This window comes from Mirounga leonina, unplaced genomic scaffold, assembly GCF_011800145.1.
Source record: "Mirounga leonina isolate KUSES-001 unplaced genomic scaffold, KU_Mleo_1.0 Mir_115, whole genome shotgun sequence".
NCBI lineage: Eukaryota > Metazoa > Chordata > Mammalia > Carnivora > Phocidae > Mirounga > Mirounga leonina.
Genome location: NW_023270268.1, coordinates 27,693,249 through 27,707,156, shown reverse-complemented (window position 1 = coordinate 27,707,156; position 13,908 = coordinate 27,693,249). Strand labels below are relative to the sequence as shown.

The window sequence follows — 13,908 nt, the reverse complement described above, 5'->3', positions numbered from 1 at the left end:
TGATCCAAGCAACAACCCACCCACGTTCTTTCCCGCAAGTTGCTTTACTGAGCTACTGTCCACTCTCCTTCGAACTATAGCCACTGCATCCTGCAAAATGTCACTAAGTTACAGAAACCAAACATCAAGGTGACCTTATCCATTTTCTACACACTCAGATGGACTTTCACATCTCACTTCGATCTCATTAGAAGGCAAGCCCTTGCTTATTTGCATTCATAATTCATAGGAAGACAGAGGGTGCCGCTCAGTACAAAGCCACAGGACAGAGCGGATGGCACCTTCATGGAGGCTGCCCTGAAATCAGGAAGCTGACGTCTTCACTCCTATCTCCCCACCAATGGTCGCCTTCTGTCAAGGAAAAAAGTTCTCAGAGTGTGTGTCATGATGGGAACACAGAGCCACATCTGCAAAACTCAAACTGCAAGCAAGCCCCCAGGCTCCTGTAACACCAAACGCCTCTGTCACTGAATTCGGAGTCACCGAAACGTGACTGTCAATGTGTCCACATTTCACTGCTAATGCCTTGTTTACTCTGCATTATTAAAACCTTCTCCCTGCAGCTGTCTCCTATTAGTGCCCAGGTTCGCAGCACATCAGTATCCACAGGGTCGCTTCTGGGGTTCAAAGACATTCATAGGTATCCGATACAGAACTCTTAAGACATTTTGGATCACAGTTTGGAAATGTGAAGGATGGAGAGAGGAGAAAAGAAAGCAGGGCTGCTGGGAGTGGCATCACGATGCCCACCCAGGAACTTGGGCAATGAATTTTTCAGGAGCTGGGGAGGCTGGTACCTTTGCTGTGATCTGTTTCTCGAGTCGTAGCAGTGTGCCGGGAGCCTGCCCCCAACCCACCCTCGCCCTCCCAAAAGCTCACTTGCTCTTGATGAACTATTTATCTCTTTTCACGCCACATGCCCAGTAGTAGGGAGGAGAGTCCTGCCATTTAAAGAACGTTTATCGGCTCATGTTCCAAAAGGTAGCCCTTGTGATATACTCTTCTTTATTGTACGTTACTATTTCTGACTCCAGTTCTAGCTTTATTCCTACATGAATCCCAAAGAGTACGTGGAAAACTTGGTCCTGTGTTTTCAACATGATTTTAAATCATCCGGTCACGTTCTCACACATTTTGGAGCTGTCCCTTAGGTCCCAAGCGTCTTCTTTTCCTTTCCTTTACGAAACTTCTACATAGAGTTCTACGCTCACCCCAAAAGTCTCCTCTTTGACAAAGAGTATTTGCTGGTTTAAATTCCAGCTCTGTCAATGGACTGGGTGACCTAGGTCAAATTAATTATTCTTTCTTTCTGTGTTGCACTTTCCTCTTTGTAAAGTGGGACGGAAGATGTTAACTCCGTAAAGTGCTTGCGAGTATAAAATGGGGTGAGGCACGAAAAGGACTTAGCATGGCACCTGACGTGCTGCAAGCTGGCTCTGTTTTATTAAGAATGACTGTTGTTTTCTCTGGTATGATATGGACTCATATAGAAAGGACAGTATCTCCAACAATGTCCCAGATGTGTCACACTCCTTTCTTCCTAGACTAGACACCATGAAATGATATTCACTCTCTCTTTCCAGATGAATAAAATATTCAGAAAATAAAATTAAATTTCTCTGTATAACTGAATCACAGAATAGTGGGATGGGCCATTTGTTTGCAGGGGCCATTTGGGAGGATCTTCCTATTCTTTGCAGACTCGTTTATGCCCTGTATGGTCAGGGTACCTTAGCTCAGCTGATAGCTGTGGACACACGACTTGGTGCTGGTGGAAGGGGGAGGGGTTGGAGAGAAAAGCCGCAAAGGTGCCATTCCAACTACGCTTACCAGCGTTGCAAAACCAGCATACACCACTCCACCACGCTCACCCCCAGCTCCAGGAGTAGCGCAGAAGAGCCCAGTGCGGCTGCTTGCTGTCCCTTTCCTTCCCCAGCTGCTGTGGACCTCTGTTCAGCCGCCAACATGGAGGTGGTAGAGGCCTGCGGAGGCTCCCACCCTCCACATGGAAACGAGCGCACAGACTCTGTGCACTCCCGCTCAGTTCTGCTTTTTCTTTATCCACCCTATCGCCTTCCTTATTTTTCCTCCATTCTTTGGGATTGGGGCGAAAAGTGTAGGTGCGATCTTCAATACAAGAGTGGATCTAATTTAAAAGATTTAGGGACTAAGGTCTCCTACAAGGCCCACAATGCTATGTCCCAGAGCAAGGTTTGCTCGTCCCTTGTCTGGCCGGCCGTGAGTTATGTTTTAGCCTGGACAAGAAATAGTGGAGAGGGAAGGCAGAATAGCCATGATGGAAATGAGGGCTGGAATAGGGCCCACAGTGGAAAGTGTCCCATCAAAGTGACTCCTTTCAGCAACACGCACTGGGTCTACAGAAGGCCTGTTACCTGGAAGGAGTGACACATGAAACCACTGGGTTTCTCTAACACCTCAGCAAGGTGGGATGCTTTATAGCCTGGGACACGGGCCAGGGAGGGTGCTGATGGAGAGATGTTAAATAGTGGGGCTGACTGCTTCTTAGAACCGATGAACTCTGAAGCCAATTCCAGACAAAAACTGTTTCCTCCCATGCATGAAGTCAAATCAATTAGCTCAGATCATGCAAACCCACAGTTAAATCAGCCCTACAGTTTGGGCTCAAGAGTTCTGGCATCTTCTATTAAATCAAACAAACAAAAAGACAGTAGGAGGAGAGAATTCTGTATCCTATAATGGATGTGAGAGACAGGCTCTTTTTTTGTTTCAATTTTCATAACTCAGCACTGTTCCTAGAACCAGTATAAATTTTGCTTCACGCATAGCTCAGCAGTTCTGTTCAGGAGAACAGGGCCAGACAATGCGGTAGCCCCTAAGCTCTTCCCTCATACCCAGTGTGTTTACCCAGTCGTCACGGAGGAGAGATTATAACTGCTATAATTAAAAGGTTGCACCAGAAGGCTGTATAAAGGAGTGGCTAAAACATGTGTCAGATCTGCAACCCTGCTACTTGTTAGCTGCATTCCCCTCACTGAGCCTCAGTTTCTTCTTGTGCAATGTGAGGATTTCACAACAGTCTCATCTTTCAAGGGACCTGAGTTTTAAAGTCAGTGCTTAATACAGTAACCAATTACAGACAAATTACGCTGTTTCTTTTTAAGCATCAAATGAAAGAGTTGACTTGCACTTAGGAACTGCATTGTATGAAGAACACGTAGCTTTAACTACTCTAAGTCTAGGGCAAGAATTCAAAGCACCAAGAGGTTCTCAATCTGAGAGACACATGGGCCCTGAGAGGCAGTGGGGGACTCTGGATTTATAGCCCTCAGCCCTTTCTCCATCCGGGGCACCCACTTTTTGGTTCAAATGTCAGGCAGAACTGGCCTGAAATCACTAACGCACTTTCTTCCTTTCTCTTGCACACTACCTCCCCCAACTCTCATCTTCTCCCTTGTTGGAATTACAGTCAGTTCAAATCCAGTTTGATGCAGTTCAACTAGAATACACGCACCAAAGGGACAACTTGCAAGAACTGAACGAAATATGCATCTTTGCCTGTAGCCGGGGTGCACCCTTCACATTTCTCTTCCAGAGCCGGCCAGCCGCCAGCACTGCTCTGGAGCCTGCTGGCCTCCCGCAGCTGCTGCCCCAGGATCAGCTCTTCCCGGCAGCTCCCAGCCCATTCGAGTGTGGGGAAACCAGAGCCAGTCCATTCCTGCCCAGTTTGGTCTCCTCTGATGGGCAGGGCAGTCTTTGCCCTGGGGCTCTCCTGCGGGTGTCGTGAAGACTTTTTCAGAACTGCCCTACATGTCGAAGGTGTCATCCAATCCTGCCTTCCCTTCCATCCTTACCCTCTAAGATTCAGATCAGCATCGTGGTTTGAGGCTTTCCCCAATTCTGTCTTGTCACCTGCTTCCCAGAGGACCTGGGCTGACACAACGTATAAAGTACAGGGCATAGAAGAAAGTTCGGGAGATGTTAGGTGTTACTGTTAGAACAATTAGGATTTGATTAAACTAATGACTCCACTAACAGAAGACATTCAGAGAGGCGCATATTCCCATGATGACCTGATCCAAGAGTCCTCGGTAGACTCTCAGGCCTCGCCTAGCCTGTCTACCCCGGTGGCACCATTCCAAGGAGATCATTCTGTTTTTCTGAATGCTTCACGGTGCAGAGGGAATTTCAAAACTCGCTAGAGGATTTGGTGAAAGCTTCAGAATTAGCTGGAAAAAATGGACCTCCACAGCCCTCTGTCTTGGCAAGAACAAACACCATGGTCCTAAGAGCCTTCTTAAAACAAGTATTGCTGAAAGCCACATTCATTAAACAACAGAGCCTTTCCCGAGGGAGTTCTGTGTGAAGTCATTATGGTCTACCTAGTGTGTGTATTCCTGGTGCACACGGGACATTGATTCGTCTTACAGAGGAAAATGATGGTCAAGGCAGCAAGGGAAAACATAAGGGTCTCTGAACACACCCATCAATCTGCAGCCCTAAAGCACAGCCACTAGAGCAAAAACACTTTTCAGTGACAGGTCCCCGAAATACTGTTGAAAACCCTCTTACGATGACAGCTATAAACTTCATTCTCCTGAGATCTAAGAGGCAGGTTCCAATTCAGTGACCACAGCCTTCACATAGTAGCTATCAACAATATGATAATGGCTTGTGATGAAGGTGTTGCCGATGTTTGGCTTACCGCAGCAGAGAAGCAATGAACAATCAATGGCAATTAGGTGCTTAATAAAACCACTTTGGAGACGCTGCTGCTGAAAAGATTGTCACAGGTCGCACAAGGGACTCAGCAATCAATCCCAATGAAGCCCATGGCTGTTTCTTTTTGAAAGCACTTCCTCCATCAAATACAGACTATGTGACTTTTGCTCCATCTGAAGGAAGGGGAATCTACTTTGATCTGATTACTCACAGAAAAGCCACAGGTACAATGATCACCGAAGTAGACCCCGGACACACTTGGGTCAAGGGCAAGACTGGGGAGAGGTAAGAGGAAATCCCAGTAATAACCTAGAAAGGGAAGAGCAGACACCCATCACAACTGCACACTCCCTGCCTTTGAGGAGGGGAAAATGATATCGAAGTATTAGGAAAAACAAATGGGATTGTAGTTACCTATCTCTCTACAGATTACTCAGTTGAGGTTTCCAGTCCTGTTTCTATTATACCAAGTCCACTCTCGCTTGATACACCTTTTGTACCAGAAAGAACACTGGCTGGTGAGCATGATAGACCCAGGCCTGAGCATGGTTCTGAGCCTTCCCTAACTGTGTGGCCATAGGCAACCTACTTCTCTCAGAGACTTGGTTTCCTCATCTGGAAAACAGAAATAAGAATAACTACCCGACAGGGTTTTGTGAGACAAAATACCCACATGGGTGTGAGAGGCCTCAGCAGATTTAAAATCCCAACAGATTTAAAATCAACTCATAAAGCTTAGCCTGTATCCATTTCTCTGTCCCCATGGCACCATTCCGAAAAGATCACTCTGCTTTTCCTCACGCTTCGCTGTGCAGAGAAAATTTCAGCTATCATATCATATGTGACAGATGCACGGTCCAGAGAGCAAAACTGCTGTCCTATATTTATCATTGGCCCTAAGAAATAAAAAGGAGGGATTTTTTTTTAATACTACAATTGTGAAATCTCACATTAACATTAAAGAGTTTGGGAAGTATCATAAAAAATCCACAAGATGGGGTGCCTGGGTGGTTTGGTCGGTGGGGGCGTCCGACTCGGTTTTGGCTCAGGTCATGAGATCAAGCCCTGCATTGGGCTCTGCACTCAGCAGGGAGTCTGCTTGAGAGTCTCTCTCTCCCTCTGCTCCTCCCCCAGCTTATGCATGTGCTCTCTCTAAAATAAATAAATAAATCTTTAAAAAAAAACCCACAAGATGGCTGGGTAACCTCATCATCATCATCATCATAATTAACATCTCATTAATTAATTACTTTATTAAATTCTAGACACTATTTTAAGTACCTTACATTGATTACTTCATTTAATCCCCAGACTACTCTATGAGGTGGGAACCATTATTCTCCCATTTTACAGATTAGAAAACTGAGGCACAGTGAAATTTAGTAACTTGTACAAGGTCACACAACCTGCAAGTAACGAAGGCTAGTCTTGTATACAGGCATTTTGATTTCCAACCCTGTGTTCCTACAAGTATGCCAAAGACGGGACTTCCGGAGTGGCTAGCAAAGTTCTATTTCCTGACCTGAGTGGTCTTTGCTGTATATTTTATTCATGTGGTTTTCTGAATCAGTTTTAATCTATTAAAAATAAAAAGTAATAATACTAGTAGCTAAAATTTTGTCACTTGATGCTTTGGGCAAAAATGGATGTGTTTTGCAATCATAGGCACAAAATGATGGTTCTGCAATATTGTAGTATTTGTCTCATGGGGTGCCTGGCTGGCTCAGTTGGAAGAGCGTGGTGTGACTTTTGATCTTGGGATCATTAGTTCGAGCCCCATGTTGGGTGTAGAAACTACTTAAAGAAATAAAACTTAAAAAAAAATTTGTCGGGCGCCTGGGTGGCTCAGTCATTGAGCGTCTGCCTTCGGCTCAGGTCATGATCCCAGGGTCCTGGGATCGAGCCCCGCGTCGGGCTCCCTGCTCGCCGGGAAGCCTGCTTCTCCCTCTCCCACTCCCCCTGCTTGTGTTCCCTCTCTCGCTGTCTCTCTCTGTCAAATAAATAAATAAAATCTTTAAAAAAAAAATTTGTCTCAGATGTTTAGGACCCTGGCACAGAAGGAAATGGAAATTGTATTTTTAATGTGTGGTAGGAGGTGCTGTTGTTCAAGAGAGTCCATTGGGAAATGGGGAAATGGTATAAGGGAAGCATTTTTATTTTGGCATGCTGAATCACTCTATGCCTTGACTCAACACTCAATATTTTTCTCAACATTCATTTACTTCTCTCTTCACATATTTGTCTCCTAATTTCTGTTTCTCCTCTTTCTCTCATCCTTTTCTCTTCTTAGCCTCATATCAATATCCTTCTAGTTCCCTTCTCCTTGTCTCTTTCCCCTTTTATTATATAGAACTTGAGAACATTTCTTATTGGTTTTATTTATTGATATTATGATGTGTTGCTTAGTCTTCATTAAAAATTGTTGACTAGATGGTAGACAAACTTCAATTAATCCTCCTGAATTAAGTTTTCATTGACACGGGTACCCCTTGATTGACTTCTATTTTCCTAGCTTAATGGTTAATACAAAACTTTTGTACCTTAAGAAATTTTAGGACTGGAAAGATTACCATGTTATGGCCTAAGAGGAAAATGAAGTTTATGGGCATAAGTAGCCCAAAGTAATCTTACTCCTTATATACCTCTTGTTTTTTTTCTTGTTTTTTTTTTTTTTTTTTTTTCCTCTCCTATAGACACCCGGCAGAGAAATCATATGCCAGGACTGTTTCTTAGCCTGTGACCCAGTTAGGGATTAATCTTGCTATTGTAAAAGAGGTCTATGCCAAGGACATACATTCAGAGACTCCAGCACTGTATGTAAGGATGGGCCCGCAAAGGCTGGGTGTGGCCAGAAAGATCATGCCCTAGTCCAGAATCTCTGGGCCCCATTCCCAGAACTAATTTGTGCACTAGGACATGGCTCAAAAAATCTGATTACTGGGCAGAAAAGTATATTTTTAAAAATCTCCTTCTCTCTGCTAAAGAGACACTTGCATTCTTTATTTAACAGCTGAATCTAGGGTGCTCCTCAGTGTAGCATGTATCATCTTCCCACTTGAATAAGTACTGGGCACTCCAGCCCTTCCCTCATCAACACAGTCCACACCAGAATCTCAGAACTCCATGGGGCCCTGCCTGTCCCTGGCACCTTGGAAATAAAGACCCATCACATGGGGCCTTTATAACAAACCCTTGTCCCCCAGCCCACTTCGAGTTCTAAGACTTCCTTGACTCTCTCTTTGGGAAGTCACAGCCTGATCAGGACCTCACACAGTTCTACTACATCTGCTGGGGAGCAGCATATACCTGTTGGAATGTTCTGTAAGCAGGCCGGGATCCCTCATCCTTGACCTCTTCCCCCGGGGCTGAGAACACTATTTCTTCTTCCTCCTCCTCACTGTCTTCAGAACAGGAATCAAAGGCATCAGTATAATACTCTTCAGCCACAAGCGGGTCTTCTGGGATCTCTGAAATAAAGAATAAACAACAATCGGGTCCTACCAGTCATTAAATTATAATAAGTCTAGGACCCCCCCCCATATTTTCCCAGAGATGTATATTATGTTTGCACTGACAAAGCTTTCATGGAGTGTAGAGCTGAATCTCAGCTTCCTGAAAGTATCTGGTTGACTTTAATAAATACTCAGAAAAATTAAACCAGTAGAGGAAAGGAGGGATGACTCTATTTGCAACCATATTTTGAAGGTGGAAGGATAAAACCATGAAACAAGAAGAAATGATCTCCTTTAAAGTCTTTACATTCAGAGGCATGAATCCTTATTACAAATGACGGGATTTAGGAGCAAATGCCAGATGAGATGCCTTGGCTGTGGGACCCTATTACACACCCACATTAAACTTTTGCAGAGGCAGTTGGAATGGAACTCTGTCAGCACTCTTCCTGGTTGTTTCTTTTTTAAAGAAAATATGAGTGGTGAGACAGGCAAGATGGATAGGATATATAGCAATGGCATTTGGGCAAGCTGAGGAAAACATTATGGTTCTTTCCCAACAGACTATGAAGGCTTTTGAGATGGAGTTCACTCTGGGACCCTGCTTACTCACCTCTATACGTGGCGTTTACATTTTTTTAAGATTTTATTTATTTATTTGTGAGAAAGAGAGAGAGCATGCACAAGCAGGGGGAGCTGCAGACAGAGGGAGAAGCAGGCTCCCCACTGAGCAAGGAGCCTGATATGGGCTCGATCCCAGGACCCTGAGATCATGACCTGAGCTGAAGGCAGACTCTTAACCAACTGAGCCACCCAGGTGCCCCTATTTTTTTTTAAAAGGAAAGACCACCCATTTAAGTTGATGCCAAGAAGTGGCTATCTAAGTCATTTGATGCAATGTTATTACTAACTAAAAATGTAATTGGTGCTTATAATAGTTTTCAGCCAAGAAAGGCCAAGAATGGATCACAAAAAAGCACAGCGATATCAACCCCAATTTACTAATGAAGGCCTAGAAACAGGGAAATACCACTGGGGAGAGGAGTGAATTACAGAGTGACACCCCTCCACATTAAAACCATGGGCATAAGGGTAACCTAGCAGGGTAGGTAGCTATGAAGATTCTGTAATAGGATTCTTATGAAAGCTTTGCCTATAGGCAAACTTTATAAAATGTTCAATTTCCACATCTGTAAAAATGGACTTTTCGTTAGCTGAATCCAGAATCCTCCAGAAGTAAGATACTTAGTGGGCTACTTTAAAATCTTTGCTCCCTATGGTTTCCCATAAAACACAAGAGGCAGTGTCATGGCATCAAAATTAGCTCAAAAGACAAAAATAACATATACTCAAAACTGCCTTTACCAGTTCCTTAGGAAGGAGCATATTGGGCATTTCGGTAACTCCAGCACAGCCTGTTTTTCCCTTCAGATCAGTGGTTTTCAGTTGAGCAGCAGATGAAATAGATTATTTGTATATAGGGGTCACGTTTTGTAAAAATCTTTATTCAACTCACACTCAGAATGGCTCAAGGATCACAGCAAGAGAAGTTTATGAAAACTAACATCTACCGAGAAGATAATTCAAGTCTCTAGTGTTGTCCTCAAGTAGGGGCATCTGCTGGCTGAATGGAATGGTGGACAGGATCACGTGACTTCCTGCGTCTCTTCCTCCCCCTCCCCCTGTGTCTCTCTCTTTCTTGTCCATTCTCTCCCCCTCTTCCCACTCCCTCCTATTTCCGCTTCCTTTCCCAGAGGCTCTCTGTCTCTTTGACAGTTATTCATTCATTTACTTATTCCCTATTTTCTCCTTCTTTCCCTCTATTCCTCTTCTCCTCCTCCTTTAGCCAGAATATTTGCTTTCAAATTTGACTGTGACACAATAAGAAATATCATTTCCATTTTGTTGTTCAGCACACAGAAATGTGCTTGTATTTGTTTATGAATATAAATATATTTATAGTTGAAATGAAAGTTTCATGCATCAAGATTTATCCATACTTAAATATGACACATTCTGGTCTTTCACATTCTATTCAATTTTTTTTTACAATGCTAGTTGCAACTTGCTAAAGTGATTTTTCAACACACAATCTGAAAAACACCTGTTGAGAATGCTGGCTTTAGAATCCAAAAGACCTGCATTTAAATCGAGGCTCTAATATCAGCTCTATAACAGGCATTATTTAAACTTCCTGCACTTCAGTTTTCTCATCTGTAAAATGGAGATGATCATAACCATCTCTTAGGATTGTTGTGAACATTAAATAGTATGATGGATGCAAAGCACTGTGTACATGGTAGGCATCAAATAGATGTCAGTTACTAACATGTAACACAAAACTCTCTATATGTTTTGCCCATAATGCACATCAGGAAGAAATATAAATATTAGACGATCACAGATATATACCAAGTTTAATTTTATACACACACACAAAATAGAATCACTTCTCAAAATCCATAGCATACCCATGTCAAATGGGCACTAAGGCAACGGGCCAAATCATACAGACAAACCGTTCTCTTGATAAATACTGAGCCCCACTTCCCATAACATGGCTCCTATGCACAGTCTTAGTCTCAGAGGAAAGACTCTCTCTCACCAGGGATCCCCTCCCCCGAAGGAGAGGAAGGAAAGAAATGGTCGGGGCGGGGGGGGGAAGTGCCATCGTGGCACTTATGCCTCAGTCAGGAAACAGACTGGGATGAATCCACCTCCAGTATTTCTTAAACAAGCACCACTATCTTGGTGCAGCTCAAAAAAGAGTTCATTTTCAAAAGGAAAAGTCAAAAGAAATGTTAAGTCTGCTCAAACTGTGTTTGTCAAGCTATGTGTTTTTTGTACGTGGGCCCAATTGGAAGCCTTGTTAGGCTAAGGCTCATTTCTCCTGTCATTGAGGGAAAATGGTCTGTGATAAATAGCTTTAATTTCCTCGCACCCTGAAGTCAGCCTCATAACAGATGCGCTGGAGCGGCATTCCAGATCTCTACTAGGCTGGGTGGGCAGTGACAGTGTGTTTATGAAGGAATCCAATTATGGCTGCCTCAGCCTGAGTACAGTTGCTGCAGATCCACGACAGAGAAAAAGAGAAGAAATCACCCTGTTCCATGAAAAGGATGCTGTTTGCCAGACCCTTCAATTAAGACCTTAATAGGGGCGCTTGGGTGGCTCAGTCAGTTGAGCCAATTGAGCCACCTGGGTGGCTCAGTCAGTTGAGCCAGCGACTCTTGGTTTCAGCTCAGGTCATGATCTCAGGGTTGTGAGATCGAGCCCTGAGTTGGGCTCTGAGCTCAGCATGGAGTCTGCTTGAAATTCTCTCCCTCTCCTCTGCCCTTCCCCCTGCTAGTGCTCTCCCCCACTCAAATAAATAAATAAATAAAATCATTAAAAATAAAAAAGACCCTAATAAACCCCTTCCTCTAAGACTTCAGTGAGCATCAGGACCACTTGCATGGATTGTTATAACACACATCACTAGGCCCCACCCAGTTGCTGATTCAGTAAGTCTGGACTGAGGCCTGAAAATGTGCATTTCAAACAGGTTGCCAGGGGATGCTGGTGCTGCTGGTCTGGGGCCACAACATCCAAACCACTGTTCTAGGATGTCACCAGTTCAAATAAAAGTACTATCATATATTATTACATAGATGTACTATAATAAAATACATAAGACTATAATATCTCTACATTTTCCAACCTTATATATTATAGACCCCAAAAATGAAGAAATAAACTTTACTTTAGAAGAGTGCAAACTGGGGGTGCCTGGGTGGCTCAGTCGTTAAGCATCTGCCTTCGGCTCAGGTCATGATCCCAGGGTCCTGGGATCGAGCCCCGCATCAGGCTCCTGCTCCGCGGGAAGCCTGCTTCTCCCCCTCCCACTCCCCCCTGCTTGTGTTCCCTCTCTTGCTGTCTCTCTCTCTCTCTCTCTGTCAAATAAATAAATAAAATCTTTAAAAAAAAAAAAAAGAAGAGTGTAAACTGTTGTGCCATTACTTTCTCAACTACTCACAATTTCTGTGAAGTTTTAGGGCACTATTCCCGTTTTACTGACGGGAATAGTGCCCTAGAAGAAAGCTATGTGCTAAGAAGAAAGCTATGTGCTAAGAAGAAAGCTATGTGCTAAGAAGAAAGCTATGATGAGCAGCCCAAAGTTACAACACTTCATAGTTTGCAAAAGCACATTCATATCCATTATTCCATTTAATCATTGCAACAGTTATTCAAGTTAGACCAGGACAATGATTTTATCTCATTTTTCAGATCATGAAAATAAAGTTCAGACAGCCTAAAAACCAACCGAAAGTCACATAGCTGTATGCAGGGTGGACACTAGATTAGAACACAAATAACCTGAATCCTATCTTTTTCCCATTGAATGGCACTATTTCGTGGTTAGCTAGGGATTTTCATGTTTGCTAGTAAAACCAGGTCATGGATAAAAGTCAGGATTGTCTTCCCCCACCACTCTGAAAGATGTTGGACAGCAAGGGATAGACTTTTGACTTCTGAGATGGGAAAACTAAAGCTTAGTCATCCTGGTGAACTGTCTGAAAGGAGCTGGGGATAGTGAATGCCAGGGGCCCTCCCTTAGGCTTAGCCCAACTGTCACTCCCCTCGACCTCAGATGTGCTCCAACTACAGTGTACATCGGGATCCCCCTGGAGGCCTGTTCAAACAGATTCCTGGCCCCATGCCCAGGGGTTCAGATGAGTGGTCGGGGGGGGCGGGGGGGGGCGAGAGTCTATATGATGCTGCTGCCAGTCTGGCAACACACTTGGAGAACTAGCGCTCGACCTAGGACCTTCAAGGAGAAAGTGACCTACAAGCACAACTGTTTAATGAGCCACTCCCCCATACTTCGCCTATTATTGTATCAGCTCTTCAAACTTCTAAAATGATCAGAAAAATGCACTGAAGAATTTTTTAAAAAGAGGCAATAAAACCAGATTTTTGCCTAAAGTCAGAACCAAGTTTCCTTTAAAGGAGCTTAGTTATGTAGCAGGAATACCTCAGCCTGTGCACCTGCCACCATTCTGAATGATTCTAACCGTTCCGTATGCCTTGAACAGCTGCCTGCCGTGAGCTTAGCACAGTGGTTTTCAAAGGGTGGTCCCAGAAGAACCGTAAGAACATCACCTGGGATCTTACAGAAAAGCAAATTCTCAGGCCTCTCAGACTTACTGAATCAGAAACTGAGGTGAGGGCCCAGCAATCTGCATTTTAGCAAGCCCTCCAGGGGGATCCTGATGCACGCCTAAGTTTAAGAACCACAGATTTAGCACAATGCCTGGCCCTTACTCTCTGCTCAAAGCTTATCCTGTTCCTGTGGTTTCTCCAACCTATGGCTCAAAGCAGACACGCCAAACTTCTTGTCGAATAAATGAATGCTTACGTGTCTAAAAGATAAGACTTTCAAACTACCACATAGTATTTCATGTAAAGAATTTCCTAACCTTTATTTGGGGGAGGGCCGGGCGAAGGGGGGAGGGAATATAAAGATTTTTTTCCCTAAGACCCCTCTTTCTCTCCTCTCTCACAGACTTTGAACTTATATCTTGGGTGGAATCATAACTTGGAACAGTAAAAAAGGTCTTCTTCATACTAACATCTCCAGCTGTCTCTGAGTCCAGAGTCTGCAACGTGTGATGGCATGCACTGGTAGACTGTGGTTTTCTCCAGGTGCCCAGACTCTGCTCCAGCTGCAAGCCTCTCTTTGCACATCTAATAACAGTGTCAGAACTGATTGGTG

The 13,908-nt window shown here is 43.9% G+C and overlaps 1 protein-coding gene across 2 annotated transcripts in view; it reads right to left on the bottom strand.

Annotated features, from left to right (window-relative positions):
* NEK11 (NIMA related kinase 11) overlaps positions 1 to 13,908 on the bottom strand; it is a 240,919-nt gene that overhangs the window by 85,306 nt on the left and 141,705 nt on the right. For both annotated transcript variants that reach the window (XM_034994615.1, XM_034994618.1), the window contains one exon: positions 8,008 to 8,168. In XM_034994615.1, coding sequence (XP_034850506.1) covers positions 8,008 to 8,168 — 161 coding nt within the window. The remainder of the gene's footprint in view (positions 1 to 8,007; positions 8,169 to 13,908) is intronic.